Source organism: Trachinotus anak, unplaced genomic scaffold (genome assembly GCF_046630095.1).
Source record: "Trachinotus anak isolate AG129_WGS33_773 ecotype Australia unplaced genomic scaffold, CSIRO_AGI_Tana_v1 ptg000001l, whole genome shotgun sequence".
Classification (NCBI taxonomy): Eukaryota; Metazoa; Chordata; class Actinopteri; order Carangiformes; family Carangidae; genus Trachinotus; species Trachinotus anak.
Window position 1 is genome coordinate 3429132 of NW_027273852.1, and position 19077 is coordinate 3448208.

The 19077-nt window shown below is 40.4% G+C and overlaps 1 protein-coding gene across 10 annotated transcripts in view; it reads right to left on the reverse strand.

Moving 5' to 3' along the window:
• Positions 1-1605: 1605 nt before the first annotated feature.
• The window catches only part of stxbp5l (syntaxin binding protein 5L), a 131106-nt gene continuing 113634 nt past the window's right edge, over positions 1606-19077 (reverse strand). For 5 of the 10 annotated variants that reach the window (XM_071495591.1, XM_071495334.1, XM_071495509.1 and 2 more), the window contains 8 exons: positions 17574-17753; positions 10836-10937; positions 9547-9786; positions 6939-7302; positions 6194-6359; positions 5270-5381; positions 4828-5048; positions 1606-4488 (listed from right to left, as the gene is read on the reverse strand). In XM_071495591.1, the coding sequence (XP_071351692.1) occupies positions 4447-4488; positions 4828-5048; positions 5270-5381; positions 6194-6359; positions 6939-7302; positions 9547-9786; positions 10836-10937; positions 17574-17753 (1427 nt within the window). In that variant the 3' untranslated portion in view covers positions 1606-4446. The remainder of the gene's footprint in view (positions 4489-4827; positions 5049-5269; positions 5382-6193; positions 6360-6938; positions 7303-9546; positions 9787-10835; positions 10938-17573; positions 17754-19077) is intronic. The other 5 variants (XM_071495699.1, XM_071495646.1, XM_071495426.1 and 2 more) reach the window with 2 other exon arrangements.

Sequence of the window (19077 nt, forward strand, 5' to 3'; positions counted from 1 at the left end):
TCCCCGCAAGGCTGCGTTCTTTCTCCTCTGCTCTTCTCCCTGTACACTAACACCTGCACCTCCAGCCATCAGTCTGTCAAGCTCCTGAAGTTTGCAGACGACACCACTCTCATTGGACTCATCTCTGATGGCGATGAGTCTGCCTACAGGTGGGAGACTGAGCGTCTGGTGACCTGGTGCAGGCAGAACAACCTAGAGCTAAACGCTCTGAAGACAGTGGAAATGATAGTGGACTTCAGGAAGAGCCCAGCCCCACCCACCCCCATCTCCCTGTGTGACTCCCCCGTGGCTACCGTGGAGCATTTTCGCTTCTTGGGAACCACCATCACACAGGATCTCAAATGGGAGCTAAACATCAGCTCCCTCATCAAAAAAGCTCAGCAGAGGATGTATTTCCTGAGGCAATTGAAGAAGTTCAACCTGCCAAGGACTATGATGGTGAACTTCTACACCTCCATCATTGAGTCCATCCTCACCTCCTCCATCACCATCTGGTACGCTGCTGCCACGGAGAGGGACAATAACAGACTGCAGCGTATCATCCACTCTGCTGAGAAGGTGATTGGCTGCAATCTTCCGTCCCTCCAGGACCTGTACGCCTCAAGGACTCTGAGGCGTGCAGGGAAGATTGTAGCTGACTCCTCCCACCCTGGACACAAACTCTTTGAGACACTCCCCTCTGGCAGGAGGCTGCGGTCCTTCAGGACCAAAACCTCTCGCCACAAAAATAGCTTCTTCCCATCTGCTATTAGCCTCATCAACAAGGCTAGAGAGCCCCACTGTTGCTGATCAATTGCACCAATCACCAGAAAAAATTCCTTGTATGTGAAAGCATACTTGGCAATAAAACTGATTCTGATTCTGATTCTGATTCTGATGCTAGATCTGACATTAGATTATTAATGCTGATGAATTCACATGTTAGTATTTTACTGTTGTAGTTTGTCAAGATGGAGCTAATTTTAATCATTTTATATATTGTTGCATTTAATCTATTACAATAGATAACATTTTATTGGTATGTTTTCTATGTAAAATATTAATTTGTAAAGTAACTAGCAACTATAGCCATTTGATAAATGTAATGCAGTAAAAAGTACAATATTACCCAATTATAGCAGACGTATCAAGTATGATTAAATAGCTCAAATGTGTGAATAAGTACACTACTTGCATAAATATATGCTACAAATGTCACCTATAATTCTCATTGTCAAGATATGAAATTACAAACTAACATTTCTTGTGTTAATAGACGACATACATACAGGAGCTAGCACACATGCAAAAATGCATTTTTCATGTGAGATAATTTGCTGACTGTATGTTTCTCCCAGTGATAAATCTGGTAAGTTACCCTAAAAGGGTAAAATTAACATTCTCTGTAATAAGAATAATAAAACCATGCTGCGCTGTCAAGCCTACTTGATGTTAGAAAGCTTCACACTCTGGGTGCTGCAGGTCGAAATGGTCGTTGATGTAGAGGTCCTGAAACAAGAAGGTAAAAAAGCCACACAGTTGAAACACCATGCTGCACTTTTATACATGCAAAATGACAGAGGATGATTCTGGTTAGGGACCAGTGAAACTGAGCTCTCAACTGTGTACATCAATCAATGTTTATTTCAGTTTGCTTTTGCATCAACATATTTTCAGTTTTTTTGTCAAGTAATTTCTATTACACTAGTATAATATCAATAAGAACAAAAAGTGGTAGAATCCATTTAAATAAGACAAACTTTGCTGCCATCATTGAGAAAACCAGAGAAACGCCTTTTCAGGATACTACAGTGTGAAGAACTACAGAGTTCCAGTGATTTAGACAGAGTCAGAATACCAGATACAGTACCAGCAGTAACAGGTACAACATATACAGAGAAAAATATCCCAAGAATGTCTTTATCTTTTATTGTTTTTTGTTTCACCTTTCACCCAAGATTGAACTGTACAGTTAATATAAAAACCAAAAACATACTAACAAAACACCCTGTCAGTAGAAGTCAGTTTTTTTTTTTTTTGTTTGTTTTTTTTTTGGCAATTTTCTTTTAGCTTTGTTTTTTTGTGTTTTCTCTGCCATTGACAGAACTGCACTGAATACAAATCTCATTGACGGTACAGAGATACAAGAGAAATTTAATCATTTATTTTTCGTCATGTTTAAGACATCTCGTTCAATCAAATCATGTGTGATTCTTGAAATCCACGTGGCTCTGCTTCTGGATTTCAGGTAACTTCAGTTTGGTTAATGCAAATGGGTTTGAAGGCCGTTTAAGGCTCGACAACCTGACAGGAAGTAGACAGCAAGGACTACCAATGCAGATTCACTTGTGTCTGTCTGTTATTTTTTTTAGGCTTTGAGTATATGTGTGTATTGTACGTGGGAGTAACATCAACAAGATCGAGACACAATGCGTTACACGTGTTAATGCTTGTGTGTGTAAAGGCCTGATGTATGTATCAACAATCCTCTGTTTAGCTTTTCAGATCAATTCAAAATACAGACAAATGCACAAGTACGAAATATCCCCCTCAGTTAATGCTGTTTTCCCATGTCGTGTGGCTATCCATTGACATGTACGACACAATCACAATATGATACACGACCATGTATCATGAAACATTTGTTGTTTTTAACATACAAAAGCCTTCGGTAGAGAGGCCTTCACCATCAAATATAGGACTGCGACAAGAGGATATCATAGTCATCGAGAACAATATTGAATGAAAAAAAAAAACCCAAAACATGTTTGCCTTCAGTTTAACTTGTTGCAAATGTTTTACACATGTACACAGTTTCTTCACTGACTCAACATCTGAACATCACTGAAAAAATACTGTTACTTCTCCTGAAACTTTTACTGATAAACAACTCACAAGCATTTAAATGGATGTGACCCCGACTCCTTTGCATCCCTGTCACACAAACAGTGACAGCCATTAGAAGTATCGCTTGTCATTATGAAAAGAGGACCACACTGGTTTTAACGCTGAAAATGCACAAACCACGACTTTCAAAAGACTGAGGTGGAGAGAAATGAGAGGGTGTCATTCATTTTTGATTGCTTTGGCTGAGAAAGAGTCCACTTTAACATTTGTGGCATACTTTCTGTCTTACATACACACACACAACCTAATGGCTCACTAAACTTGTACATCTGACAAAGGCAGCTAAAGACTCAAATGGTGAACCAGTGACGACCAAAAAAATAATAAGAAACACCCTCACATATATTTGTTTTTTTCCAAAAAGAAAACTGGCTTATTTCACTTTAATAAATGCCCTCGATGGCCAACTCCAAGTCCTTTTTCTCATCTGTTCTGATCAACAGGAAATATGTGATTACTACTCACTACTCATTAGCTCTTTGTTAGTTTACATTAAGTGGATTTACCCATGTTGTTTTTTTATGGCACATGAAAAGTATATAGATTCAGACCGTAGATATAAACACACTGTGTCCAGAATACAATTTTAACTCTTTCGGCCTTTGCATACCTGTCACACTAACCTGTTTTCTGTTTTCATACAATTATAGTTGGGGAGTGAGATATTCGTCATCATCATTTAATGCTTTTGTAAGTAGCAGCAGCCGGAAAGTGAAATTAAGTTTGTGTGATTAGACTGTGCAGAGTTAAGTGTAAGTACTTATTGATTTGTGTTTGCACTGTGCAGCCCAGAGTGATTGGTAAGAACAAAGTTTTAGTATTATTCTAGGTGTGTGTAGAGAAAGCTAACTATGTGCATTTATACTGTGTTAAGTAATATTAGCTGAGACTCTGAAAAAAATTAAACAAACCAAAAACGAAAAAAAAAAAAGGGAAAGGAACAAAACTTTTGGCTTAATAGCAATGCAGGTATATATTTCCCTTTTTATATATAGTTTTTGTCAGTATTTCAAAAAATATAAAGTTTTTCATAGTTTCTGTTGTTGGCTTACATCATTAAATAAAACTTTTTGTATCTCCTGTTAAAGTAGCATGCTGCTTTTTAATATGGCAGTTGGATATTTTTAATAGTCATCCATTTTTGTTTCATGCATTTGTTGTTGGTTTCTTAACTTTTGAGTATCTACACAGTGAGGTCCAGAAAACCCAACCATACACACACACATACACACAACACACACACACACAACACACACACACACACACACAATCAAACACACACAATCAAACAGACATGTTGGATATTTCCAGTTCCAGTTTCTTCGGTCCTTCAGATGCCGCCATCCTCTTTCTGTCCTCATCACTGCATATCTAGACAAGGAGCTAGCCCGTCCTTGTTATTCAACAATGTGACAGTACCACATTAGCCAGTCCACAAGCCGTAAAGACAAAGTCACTCTTGAGTCTCTCTTTTAATAGCTCTCATTTGTAGAGTGAAAGTCCCTGTCCCGGCATAAAGCTCTCAACAGTCCAAGGGCAGCCTCAGCTTCTGTCCTGCTATTAGAACTGGTACCACTTCTTATCCTTGCACTTCAGCATCAGCTGTAAAAAGACAAAATCATATACTGTAGTTGACTAACAAGTTATCATGGCTTCATTTCCTGCTGGAGTGTATTTCCTTGGAGTAACCCCACATTTATAAGAAAAAAACAAAAAACAAATGCTTTAGCTTGTCTGTATAACTGAAACAAACAGTTTCTTTTAGGAGTGTCAGCACAAATCATAAATAATTACTAACATCACTATATATAATCATATATATAATAATATATAATCATTAATGTACTTTTCAGTTTCAATTTAGACCAGTTTTATCATGAATTTTGGTTCCTACTGAACATTTACTTTATTAATCACTATTGTAATATTCTGGTTTTATACCTCATGAGCGTGTTTGGAGAAGGTTTCTGCACTGGTCATCATGAGTGCGGTTCGTTCCTCCAGCTCCCCCAGTCTCTGGCCTCTCTCATCCAGAGCAATGCGGGCCCGGGCCAGCTCACCCACGGCTCCACTAGCCGCCACCTTCATGCCCTCCATCCCTCCCTGCCCAGGGATATGCTGCGCCAGACTGCGGGATGCCTTCCCAGCTGCTGCCTCCCCAACTGCCGACAACATCAGGTAATAACGAAAGAGAGAAGAAGATGGTGATATAGAAGTAAAGCACATTCTTGGTTAATATTAATATTCCCCTTGAAGATTTGAATCATTCATGACTTTTATATATTGATTGATTAGTTTCATATGGTTTCTTTTAGGTGAATTTGCACATGCTGGAAAGAAGCACTTCATATTTACAGAAAGAAAGAAAGACAAAATGACGTACAGAGTTCCTCTCTGTCGAAGGTATGGGCGTTTCCTCCAAAGAAGCCCTTTAAAAAACCTCTGTTCTGGGCTTCTGGTGTTTCTATTGGTGTAAAGAGCTCCCCCAACATTTCCTGCAATGGATGTAAATGGAAAAAAAAAAACAGCACTGTTTGCAATCAACACAGTTTTTATAAAACAGCTCTTCCTGACGGTGTACCAGGCATGTTCTGCTAAAATATGTTGATCATACAAAGGTCATCACTGAGATAGGGTGGGGTCAAAGTGCCAAAGCTTGATATGTTTTCTCTCCCTTTTGTCACCTTTGTGAAAACTGCCTTAGCACCCATACATACAGTGTAACTGAATGATAATATACTCAGTGCATACTGACAACTTATCCTCTATCACTGGGGAACATCAGACAATAAGCTGAGAGACCACTGTTTGCCTGTAGGTGGCACTATGGCAACATCATGTTACCAGCTCCACTGACATCTCATGAGAGTGCAGTGGTGGCTCAGGAGAATAACCGTCTACGAACATGATTATAACCATGTGTACATGCACACACTGTAAAAACATATTCACACAATCAACCCACTGGAGTTCAGACCACATATGACAAGTGTGACATTTCACTTCAGTGGCTCCTGTGAGCGCTGGGCTTCACCAAAGGTGGAGATAATGGCACCTGCCTATTACTTACTGCACCAATTCTTTTCTGAACCCAAAATGTCAAACAACAGAAACTGTCAGTCAAGCAGACCCCCACACACACACAGACGCAAAAATAGAAAGGTCTTTATGTATACATAAACAATAAATACATTCTAATAATAAATGCATGCTCTATAAATACATACGTGGATGCTTTTAATAAAATCAAACAGCAAACAGATGAGATGTTGCACGTCACACTGTATAGACAGATTGCAGTGCTGACCTGCAAGTTGTCACACATCTCCTGGCTGTATGTAATTCTCTGGATCTCTGTCGGGGAGCTAAGATATAGTGCCTGCCCCCCATTGGTGAAGCAAAAGGTTCTTGCGATGCGCATGTCTGTCAGAGGCAGGTAATTGACATCCATCAGCGGTCTTAGACTGGGCAAACTATATGAGAAGAAAGACAGAGGAAAAAGAAAGACAAATTAGATACAGTACCAGGAACATCTATATAATAAAATATGTACCCTGCAAAGTAAACCATACCACACATCAGAGCCAAATTTGGGCTACATGATTGCAGAAATATAATAATTATGATTAATATAATCTAATCTAATCTAATCTAATCTAATCTCAGGATTGTTTCTCTTCTGATTTTGGCAACATAGTAGTTAACTATGTGTGAACATCTGTCAGATTGTATTCTAAGACATAAACTATAGTATGCTGACATTATTCTAAAAGACAACATTTACTGCACAATCAACTATCCACTCTCCACAGGGAATCCAAAGGAGCACAAACACACAAGTTAAAATAATTGTGAAGGCCAAATTATTATCTCAGTCATTACATGATTAATTGCACAGCCTGAGATTGAGCCAAAAATGTCTAAGTCTAAGCGGCAGAAAAACAAATCCATTAACTAAAGAATCTATTATGGAAATTTGAATTTAAATTGTAGTTTAAACTCTGTGCACAGACATCTAAAGAGACAAAAGTAACACATGACTTTCTATGTACCTAAGTGTCATGACGTGACCGTTGGCACAGAAGCAGGCCAGGCACACACTGTTATACACAGATACCACGTCAGCTCGCAGTACGAATGATGACTCTGTGATGTTGTGGACAAAGAGGCAAGACTGCGACGGCATCAAGAACACTTTGGCCTGCCTCTCGGAGCACACCACAGCCAGATGTCCCTCTCCGCAGGCGTCCTGGGAGGATGATGGTGAAAAGTTGACCAGCTTGCGCCTCCGCGGTCGGTCAGGGTCCTCGGGGGCATTGAGGTCCCGCCAAACCTCATGGGGGCTCTGAATGAGGGCTCCCATGCAGTCCAAGAAGCCAAAGCGCAACACTGAGCCCTTCAGCATTAGGACTGCTCCTGGGAGTGTTTGGGTAGAGTTAACAGAGGAAAACAGGGAAGACATTACATCTAAAACAAAAATTTCCCAAGCTACAGCCCACCACTACCACAGAGTACACACATGACACTGACTTTAAATAAACTTTGCTTAGAACGTTAGTATAAAGGGATGATGTAAGATTTCACATTTGGAAGCTTAGTATAACTTGTTATCTACTCTTGGCTACGAACTGATCCATTATTTACACATAAACTATTGTATGCTGACATTATTCTAAAAGACAACATTTACTGCACAATCAACTATCCACTCTCCACAGGGAATCCAGAGGAGCAAAAACACACAAGGAGGGTTCAACAATACTTGTTTTCCTGTTCGCCAATTTTTCCTTGGAACAGAATCTGTGACCTTCCAGTAATAAGCTGGCTTCTTGTTTGCTTAGTCTCAAGAGAACAACTGCTGCTTCAAAGGGTCTGGATTTTTGGTTCAATTGATGTTTTTACGCTGAGAAGGAGACCTTTTTCTCTCGCACAGTGGGGCTTCTGGACTGGTAATGCATGTTTGAGTGGCTCAGTTTTGTTTAGTCAGAGTGCCAACACAATGGGGCTGCGAAAACAATCCTTGCTTTTGAGCACAGAATGAATTCAGTTCAAAATCGTGCTTGACAAAGGCCCATCAAAGTTCCCTATGATCAACACATTTCCCTCTAATTGAAACTAATGAAGCTTTAGTATGAGTACGACCAGGGGAGAGTTGAGCTTTTAAATGTTGCTCACACAGCTTAACACAGTGCACTTAATTCCTCAGGAAATTAGCTGCTCTTATTGTAAAAGCCTTGGTTTGCATTAATATTGCATTTTGTCAAATGTCTCTTTGGATGTTTTTATGTCAAACATACGAGTGGAGTTGAAACAAAAGCTAATGCTTTACTCAGATCAATGTCCTGGGTTTTCAAAGTGTGTGTACACAGTATTGTGGAATAACTTATTCACATCACAGTAATATGGAAAATAACAAAAAGCTAATCACTGTACCTGGATCATGTTGGTATAGCACTGTTCTGTTTGCTGGAAGTAATCTTTACTGTTTGACAGCAACATTATAGATGAAAACTCTGCAATTTCCCTTCACTCAATGCAGCATTTTAGCATCTTTCAGCTTTTTGTTTCGGGTTACCAGTCTGCGACTTTACTTTAAAGGACCAGTGTGTGGGATTTATGGTGCACTATTGGCAGAAATAGAATATTTATAATAATGTTTTCATTAGTGTATATATATATATCACCTGAAATGAAGAATTGTTGTGTTTTCGTTATCTTAGAATGAGCCCTACATATCTACATAAGGAGCAGGTCCTCTTCCCGCCTACCATGTTTCTACAGTAGCCCAGACTGGACAAAACCAAAACCAAACACTGGCTATAAAGAGGACCTTTCACATTTTTACATTACCTGACGTCCACCATAGGTTCCCCTATACACTTGGAATGGGAGGGGTGAGTTATTTGCAATCTGTAACCTCACCTCTAGTTGCCACTAAATCCTAAACACTGGTCTAAACACGACTCCACAACATAAGTAGCACTGACTCGGTCCCTTATGGCAATGCATTAAACAGAGTCAAAATTTGACTGAACCTTTGTTATAAATGAAATACTTAAAGATGAGTCTAACAAATGTAGCCTAAACATTCTTTTCCGATAAAACTGATCATAGTTTTAAGTTTAGTTTTAAGAGGCTACTTTATGATCCACATCTCAGTTCCATGATATAGTTATGGCTTTCTTTTACTCGTGAGTGAATAGTTTCAAAATACCAGTAAGATTAAATAATGATTAAATTGATATTACATGTGAATTTTTGTTTTGTGGTTCTTCATGCCTTCCTTGTCAACTTCTGATTTATTTTGTCTTTGTCTTTATTTTGTTGCTGACAAGAGTACAAGTAGTTTTAAGCCCTGACACAGATTTATTCATGTGATTTCACGGTGAACAGTGGATTTTCTTTTGGAGCAATTCTGACCTATTCCAATTCAAAGTTTTGGCCATTATTTCTACCTGTATTTGTGATAAAACTGTACTCACCAAAGTATCGGTGAGATCTAAAGCATTAAATTAGAACCAAAAGTGAGCTAATGTTCGTAAAATGTTAGTAAAAAATCTCTGCTTGTGAAGGAGAACTGTGTGTCCAACTATGGTTATTAAAAACCTCTGTAAGATATATGACACCTTTGTTATGAGACCCAGTCTTACTGGGACTTACCACTGGGGCCAATGGTGACAGGTTCCTCCATCCTCTCCTCCTGGTCTGTAGGAATGGACATTGGGATGAGCAGGACCACGCCTAAGCTGGTGCCCACCCACAAACATGGGGTGGGCAGGGCGTCACTCTTGCGCCCGTAGGACTCTCCAAACTGCAGTGTGGTGATAGCCTCTTTGGTGTCCCGGTCGATGCTGGACACACTGGAGCTGCGTGAGCGGCTGAAGGAGTTCTCACGACTCTCTGTAGCCGCAGCCACCAAACACAGACAAACAGCACAGGTGGAAACAATGCAAGAGGACAGAGGCATGAGGCGTTGACAAGATAAGGAAGGACAAGAGAAAAAAAAAAAAGAGAATAATAGTGTTGGAGGACAGATATTTGTGGAAACAGTAATAGAGTGGTGGAAGGGGATGGGAATGTGGACATTGAAGAAAGAATGGCGGTATGAGAGAGCAGGAGTTAAAAAGAAACAGGTTCCATAAGGAGAGAGAGTGGTAACGAGTGTAGAAGACATATACTCTAAAAGTCAAACATGGTTTATCTGCAGCTCGTGTGTCATGTGAGACACTGCAAACAATAGGAAAATGCCACTGAATATAGGTGACACACTGAGACGCAAAGTGGTCAAACATTACAAAGGGACACCTGGACAGGAACCTATTTTCACATCTGTGCACGCACACTCACACTTGTGTCTGCGCTAATTTGAGAATGCACTTGTTTTACTCACTGATGAGATTCTATTCAGCAGCCTGGTGACAAACTCAGATACACAGCGCACACAAACACACACACACACACACACACACACTCTCACATATTTACAGACGGACACACACAAGAATGCACACACATGCACACAATGGCAGTTGCAGCAAATTCAGAGACTCCTTTAACTGTGTTTGAGTGCTACCCATTCAGCTCCTCCATTGTGTACTTTAAACCTCCATCAGAAAAGCATTTCTGTATTGCTGCATTTCTGAATTATTCAAAGCCAGGCAATGTGCAGTACTGCACTCCCAGCCAAATGTTACAGAGAGTGCAGACTTTATGTAACAACTCCAAATGGGTGCTGTTTGCCAAAATGCTGACTGCAAAACATACACTACGCACTGCTCCAAAGATGGGATCACCCCACTCCTACACCTTGGGACAGGAGCAGACATTTCTGGGCATGTTTTAGATGAAACAGGGCCACAGGACGGACTGACATACTGACTGACGGACGGACGAACGTATATTAGTCAGCAGGACAGCAGTTGATGGGTTTGTGGCCGAAGCCCCCTTACCTCTCTCACTCCAGCAGTAGGGGCTGGTGGTGTGGTGCTCGTCGTGGGAGTACATAGTGACTCCGTGAAACTGCTGAAGCATTGCCCTCCTGGATGCATAACCTATTCATCCCCCACAACATGAACCCCGTAGATCAAACCACACCCGCCATGACCCAAAGAAACAAATGCACAGACGTGGGCACCCAAGAAACAGACAAGATGGACAGATGAACAGCAGTTCAGAGAATGAAAGAAAGGGAAAGAGAGAAAGATGCAACTGAGCGTGGAGAGACTTCTTCAAATATATACAGAGACAGAGAAAGACGTGTGCTTGAGCTGCTTGACTATATTTATGGTGGCCACACAACCTTTGCTCGCATATCCATCTTCTCTCTGAACACCTTTTCGGCAACATCTCAACACTGTTTGGCCCTACATGTAGTCCAGTGTGGTCGATAAAGAGCTACTGCACAGCACTGTTGTACGACAACCAAAATGTCAATACTGCTTTCTCAGACACTGCTGCAAGTAGAGAAATGATTCAATTCCATCCATTCAATACAGAAATGGCACGAAAACATGATAACTCCAGCACAAATAGTGCTACAAAGGCGAAGACCTCAATAAATTCAAGGAATTTTAGTTTGTTGGTTTTTTTTAGCATCAATATATTTAGATGTTGTTAGTCAAAATTCTGGTATTGTGACAACACTGCTGTACAATGCTGCTGGCAGCCACAATGACAAAATAGCCTTTTGCTGTGAGTCTGGGCAGCAGCAGCTCAGTTTAGCTGTGTGTTGCTGGGTTGTGTTTACGCTGTGTGACAGAGCCTGTGGGGGGCTGGCTAATGAAAGTCAGGCACAGTGATACTCTGACAGGACATGGGGACCCCTGGGGCACCTTTACAGGGAGGCGAGGCAGTGTCAGGGAAGCGATAAGGAAAGGCAGACAATCCAAAGGGTGAGACAGACAAAGCGCCAGGTTTATACAGTGGTACATGCACATACACCCACACACACTTTAGAAAGACAAGGACAGACAGCTAGAGTCTAACGCCTGTTCATATATATGCGTCACCAAGGACCATGAATAGAGATTTCTGCCAAGTTTTGCTTTAATACTAATTAACCAATATAGATAGATGTAAAAGATGGATTTTCCAAGATTTAATTGTGTACCTAATTGAGAGCTAAGCAGTGTTTGACCTAAAAATGTAACATTTTAACAATAAATATGATTAAGTTTATTTATGGCAGAGGTCCATGCCTCAGCTTTTGTTTTTTTTTAAATCAGGTTTCATGGACATAGGTGTGTGTGGGTGCAGACCTGAGTGTCTTTTGAAAGTCGCTTCAGCTTCTGCCCAGGTAGTTACTGAGTCACCTTAGCTGCACTACGGCACAGTAACACATACATATCAGTATTGCCTCTTGAACTTGTGAAATGTGTACAGTATGGCAAACTATAATACTGTACGTGAGTTATACTTAATTTAACAACAGCTCCTCCCTCTATACTAACAAATTAATTGATAACAACACACATGATCTTATAGCTTTTCATGTTTGTGAACAGACACTATAAGCTTTGTTAACACGTCCATTAACAAATCTAACTATCTTCAATATTTCATAGTTGTGCTACCTAACCGTGATTGGAGGCAGGGACCTGTTTACTGTACGCTGAGCCTGGCTTCCCCTGCCATTTCCCTCCTCTGTCTACTCTGCTGGCATGCAGGCCTCATTAAGATCGGCCTCATCTCTCGCACCTCTCGTTGACCTTTAATTATTCCAGTGATCCCGCTGGCTCTTCACTGTGGTAACCCAGGGCAACTGATAAACCACAGTGCCAAAGGTAGGGAACAGTCAGTGAATATGCAACTGTCTCCCGAGAAAAGCGACTGTTCGCACATTAAAGCTGCTGCGGTCTGCGGCTATTGTTGATTTTTCATCTTCTTTCATCCTTTTCACATGGTCCTTGTGAATCTGACATGTGATTGTATGCCTTTCTTGTATATTTGACTACAAAAGTCGAAAGGCTACAAACTACAGCTACAGAATACATTTAACTCAGGTCAGAAGAAACTTTTGAGTGCTTAAAGCAACACACAGAAACAAGTTGAAATCTAAGAGTTACTTCTGTATATGCTGTCATATGAGCATGCAATACTGTTTAACATGCAAATCCAACAGTATCATACATTAACTTCAATACTGTTCTCAAGCCCTGGAAGTGGTATGTGTATTCATTGCATCCCACAGTATGAAAGTGTTAGAGGCATAGCATGCTCAAAAAAGTTCACGGCAAGCTGCTGATTTGATTATATAATATCTTGTTTGCCAAGTTGACATCTTGGTCAAGATGAAAGCTGGTGATGTCTTCACACTGGAAAAGATTTATGAAATGACATCCAAATGACTCAGGAGACAGATGTGTCACAACTGATTAACCAGAGATGCCTTTGAAATACAGGAGAGTTTCACTTGGGTCCAATGAAATGTCATGGGTTCAGCGCACTGGGGTGTGTGCAGACGGCAGAGCAGCTTTCATTGTTTAACTACTCCAGAGCGGCTGTCTAACACCGTCGTCTTTGCACTGAAATGCACTTGCCGCAAAAGACAAAGGACCCTCTTGTCATACTTGTCATACCATATCAGACGTTGGACACAGATGACTACTGCAAATTGATTAAAGCCAGAGCCACCTTCCCTGAGCTATTACAGCACTATTTGAGCGGGAGGATATTTTCGACCACACAGACACACGGAGGCGAGGTAGTTATCCCTTAGACTGTCCATGACAAGCTTCTTAAGTATCAGACAGGAGCTGGACTGCTCTCCCTCCCTCAGTGTTTGACTTTGACTGGCTTGTAGGCAGGACTAAGTGAAATACTGCAGTGCAGATTGACAAAATGAGACTTTAAAAAATGTTTTATTTACTGTTGAATTTCTAACAATGACTCTTTGAATTCTGCCTTTGGTTATAAATAAAGCCCTTATTCAGTCAAAGTCAGCACAGTGTGTTATTAAACAATTGACAAACTGGCATATCCAGGTAACATGACTATACAAATAGTGCCATACTACTGAACTTATGTTTCTTGCCAACAGATTACAATGCTAGATCAATACAGCCTATGGTTAATATATAGTTTCATGTTAAATTACTCTGGAAGTCTGCCAAACAGTTTCTAAAGGATATCTTCAGAGGTTAGATGCATTAAAACAACGGTGAAAAAGAAGAATTTCTTCCATCATCTGCACTGGTGTGGTTTATAAAGCAGCTGGGGCTGCTTTAATAAAACATTCAGCTCATGCTGATGAAAAATTGCTTCCCTCTTGGCTCCAGGTCAGTGTCGTATAATGAAGTTGACACTGAACCTATCCTGTTTATTATTTAGCATCTATATTTTGCACCAGCATGTTTGTTAAAACCCTTTAAGGTTTGCACAATAGGAGATGTTGGCCCACATTAAAAACCTTTAAAGCTTTATAGCACAGCACAGACGTGTAGATGAAGTGATCTGGGAACTAAGTGTGACATTTCAGTCGCTGTCACAGTGTTGAGTTTTCTATGGAGAGATTAGCCTGTTGAGCCCTGACAGAGACTTTCTGCTAATCTGGCAGAGTCCCAACTGAAAGCAAATACAGGCAGGACCATGAGCGAGTGACCTGCCCAGCGAGAGCTTCCTAGAAGTGTACTCTCCTTAGAGGCATGAGTTTATATAACAGTATGTGAAAGCTGTGCTCGTCTTGTACCAGATTTGAGTCAGCAACAGTTTTGTAGACGGTGGTGTCTATGATATTATGATCACGAAGACTTTAACTAATGAATGAACATGGATCATGTGTAGCTGTTGTCTGTTTGTCTGTCCTATTATTGTCTTTTGTATTATTATTATTATTATTATTATTATTATTATTATTATTAACTGGTCTTATTATAATTATTATTAATATACATCTTTATGTGGAACCTGCATTATGCTATTTTCTTTTTCCTCCTGCTGTCTCGCTCTCTGCCCCCCCATGCCCCAACCGGTTGAGACTCCTGCCCACCATGAGTTGAGTTCTGTCCAAGTTTTCTACCTGTTAAAATTGAGATTTTCCCTGCCACTGTCACCATGTGCTTGTTGATGGGAGAATGTTTTGTCTCTGTAATAACATTATAAATCTGCGTGAATCTGCTGCTTGGGGTAGCAATGTAAATTCACATTTTCCATACTTAAATGTATTAAACAGCTTCCCTGCCTCCAGGGCAAATCACCATGTCTGTCAGTTTTAATGAATCACCCACTCCCTAAACCTGCAGTCGCTTTGGCCACTGTCTGCCATCCTCACTTTTATTTCATTGTAAAGACGAAAAGTTCAACTCACAGACATGCCTGGAAAAGAAAATGTCTAGATCTGAGAGCAGCAGAGAGAAATAAAATGTTCAACATTACAGGACAATGTCAGGGTTCCTATTAAGATGAAAGATATGTGTCTCACTTTTGTCTGAGAGGGAGGATATTGTTGATTCAAAATCAATATAGGTCTTGCAGTGGTGTCTTGATGTCTGCCGCCTGGCAGTGACAGACTGAGTGCCAGATTTCATACATACTGTGTAATTAAATGTTCTTGTACAATCCTGGCAGAGGCCATTTTTCTGTGTCAGGTCAATATCTTAAAATGAAACAGCTGGGAGCATCATTTCAAGTCCTCATTTGACGCCACATTCTTTTATCTTATTTTGAGAGAGCAAAGTTTACCCAACCACAAGCCTAAACATGAGCCAATGTATCACATGTTGAAACTAAGACAGATGCTTTCTTCAGTTATTATTTGGAGTTATTCAGATGAGCAGATGACAGTATAGAAATGCAGTGGCTATAACAGCATTGCACACATAGAGACAGACATATTTACACACTCACAAATGCATACATTCCTTTTTATCACACACAAACCTGTATACACACACACACACACACACACACACACACACACACACACAGGTTTCCACACTGATCATGGGGATATGAAGCCAACTCACAGCCACAGTCAGGGTGTGAGCAAAAGGAGTTCAAATAGAAGAAAATAAATGTCAGATCTGTCAATGAGAATGTCAAAATGCCAGAGTGCGAATCATGCTTGAATGGTTGTCTTGTACTACTTATTCACCTCTTTTATCTGTGTTCATAATTAAAAGGGCTTTTTGGAACTTGAAAAAATAGATGTTCTGGCAATACCAATATAAAGAAATTTCACATACTCACTCACAAACACATAAACTAAATAAAAACCGACGAAATGCCTCCCTAGGCTCAAAGTTTTGTGGATTATGAGAAAGTCGGAAGGTGTGGCCACGCTACAAAAACCTCCTGTGTGCTCTGTTAGCTCATTTTCAAAAATACAACACATGCAGAATCTGTGAGAAGAAATATGACAGAAGAAAGGCAAAAACTATTTCACCATACTATAACTGGATGGAAAATACAGTGACATTAATTCCAAACACATTTGTGCTGCTTTTAAAGTTAAATGATGCAATATTTGGTGCAGGAAAACAAAAAAAAGAACAAAAGAAAGGCACTGAAGAGGTAAAAAAAAACAGTTAGTTAAAACACTTAAAATTGCACCAACCTTCAGGCCTGGGACATGGTTGACACAGGCAGCAGTCTTAAGGGACCCAATGCAAGAGCTGTTTCTTGCATCCTATAGTCCAAATGTTGCACGGTGATGCTAATGCAAGTTGCAGAGACATGTTTAAAGGAGCGATGTAGCACTGATAAACAAACACCTGCACATGAAGAAGTAGTTGCTGTTGGTGGGAACGTATGGCAGCAATAGTCAACGTTCACTTGGTAACTGAAGACCTATTGGCTGATCCCCGGCTACCACAGTGTGCAAAGGCATCCTATGAATTTTTTATTCATTTAAGTGTCAATAATGCTTATGTTTTGGAGGATGACAGAAAAAACTGACCGTGGACAAAGCCTCACTCCTCTTATTTACTGCGGCTGCACCTCACGCCGGCATTGCATAGTGCAGTTCCCAGTGATTACGGTGGCAGACTAACCTAAAACAAAGGGTCCGACTGAAATGACAGCCGTCACTGGCAGATTTTAGTAGCCGAACCATGCTAGCTAATTAAGCTATCGTTAGCTCTATTCGTTGATTGACATTAGCTGACTTCTTTTAATATGAGAATCTGATTCTCATTCTCAAGAGGTTTTCAATATGCACTTGTTACTACAGCAGCTGACTACTGTGGGCTGTGAGCTAATTAGCTGGGCATGCTAACAAATGCAGCTTACACGAGAGACAAAAACGCTGTTTCCTTTCCTCACGCTTGCTCTTTTGTCTTACGTTGTTGAAAGGATAAAAGAGACTCGACCCTCTAAAGTAGACTATTGCTCTTACTACAGCAACACACACTGCTTCAATGTGAAGGGAAATCAAACGCACTGACTCATTAGGGTTGCTAAGTTTTGATGCTGCTTTTATCGAACTGTCAGTTATGAATGTTTTTATCAAATGCATCTGCAAATTGTTCACTATCCACTGATTTGCTTACCCTACGACATCCACTCCTGACAACTACAGCACCATTTCAGCTTTTATGCTGCTAACTTGCATTAGCATATGCTTGCCTTGTGTTAACTATGTATCAAACCTTAATCCACTTACCCCAGAGTGAGAGGATGGCATGCACTTGTTGGGAAGGAGGGCATGTTATAGAGGCTTAGGGATGGGAGTTGGGAAGACAAGCACACACCTTCAGTGTGGGACACAGGCAAAGAGATCTCCATGCAAGCAGCAGACTGGGCCTTGCGGAAGGGCGGTCGGCCAGGGCCTCTACGGGTAAGCCGTGGTCCCTCAGGACCCATTGGGACGCGAGGCTTCCCCGCCGAGCAGGGCTGGGAGGTGGGGCTAGTGCAATGTCCATTGACATGATCTGTAACAACGGCAAAGCATTAGCAAACAATACAAAGAGGGAAATAATGAAACTTTCAAACATATTCTAATCCACTACTGCAATATCCATCATCACAAGTCATTTAGTCTGAGAATCTTTTTTTTAAACAAGGAGGAATCTACCAATGAGGGGAGAAAATTCTGTGTCAAGGAAATAGCTGGAGTTTTCTCACCCTATTGGAAGATTTTGCAATCAAAAAAAAAACAAAGCAGGCTTAATACTTCAGTTCAGCTGTTTACTACATGACCTCTGAAGACGGAAGTTTTTGCAGTGTTGAGAAGCAAGCCAATGTTAAAAATTAGATTGTCAAAGAGAAAGAGTGGTGAGGGAGAAAGGGAAGGCAAGAGCGGGTGAGACTGGTTTTAAGTAAGTATGAGCAAGGAGGAGAAAGAGATGCTGGGGCAAAAGAAAAGAGAGTAGAATGTAGAGGCAAATTGTGAGTGCGGTTTCATCCAGTTTGTGCCAGGGAAGAGATATGAAAATCAAACAAAACGACAACAGGCTTGTTTCATCTCCACTTTGTTCCTTTTATTCTTTGTTAGAAAACCTTGTTTTTGGTAGAATCTATTTATTTAAGGAGCTTTATTGCATTACTGGCTTTAACAAAAAACGCCAAGTGAAGATCAAAGGAATAGAAAAAAATATAAAAACTTTTTTTTTACTCTACTGCAAATTAGTACTCCAGTTAAGTTGGTTGGGCTACACAATCAGCTAACCGATGGTGCTGACAGGAAACACTTCTTACTCTGTTGAATTACATGGCTTTTCCTCGGGGACTTAATGTACAGAGCTTTTGTGTGTGAGTGTGTGACCAAAATAATTTGTTTATTTATTATGTAGCTTATTAATGAGTCAAAAAAAAAAAGAGCAAAGCAATACTGTGTGGCTTAAGTGGACTCTGTGGTTCTCTGTTGCCTGCAATTTAGTTGGCAAGCCCAAAGAAGCTGCCAAGACAGACAAATAACAGCTTCATGATACCAAATGCCTAAGTGCTCTGACAAGTAAATAAAAGTGCCCTCCTCTGTCGTGACATCTCTGTTTTAGGAAAAAACAAAGTTAGATTGATTTGGGGTTGACAGGAAGGTGTGACTGAAGCTTTCCATATTTTTCTTGACCTTTCCTCTCTTAAATTCTCCCGTGTAGAAACTCATGAAGCATGAGGATGAACAGCATTGTGCTAAACAGGAAAAACAATAGACAGCAACCCCTTGTCAATGTCCTCTTAGTATTTGGCACTGATTACATGTCTGTCATATCAAATTTATTCTCCTGGCCAGATCATTGATGCACAAATGATTCAATT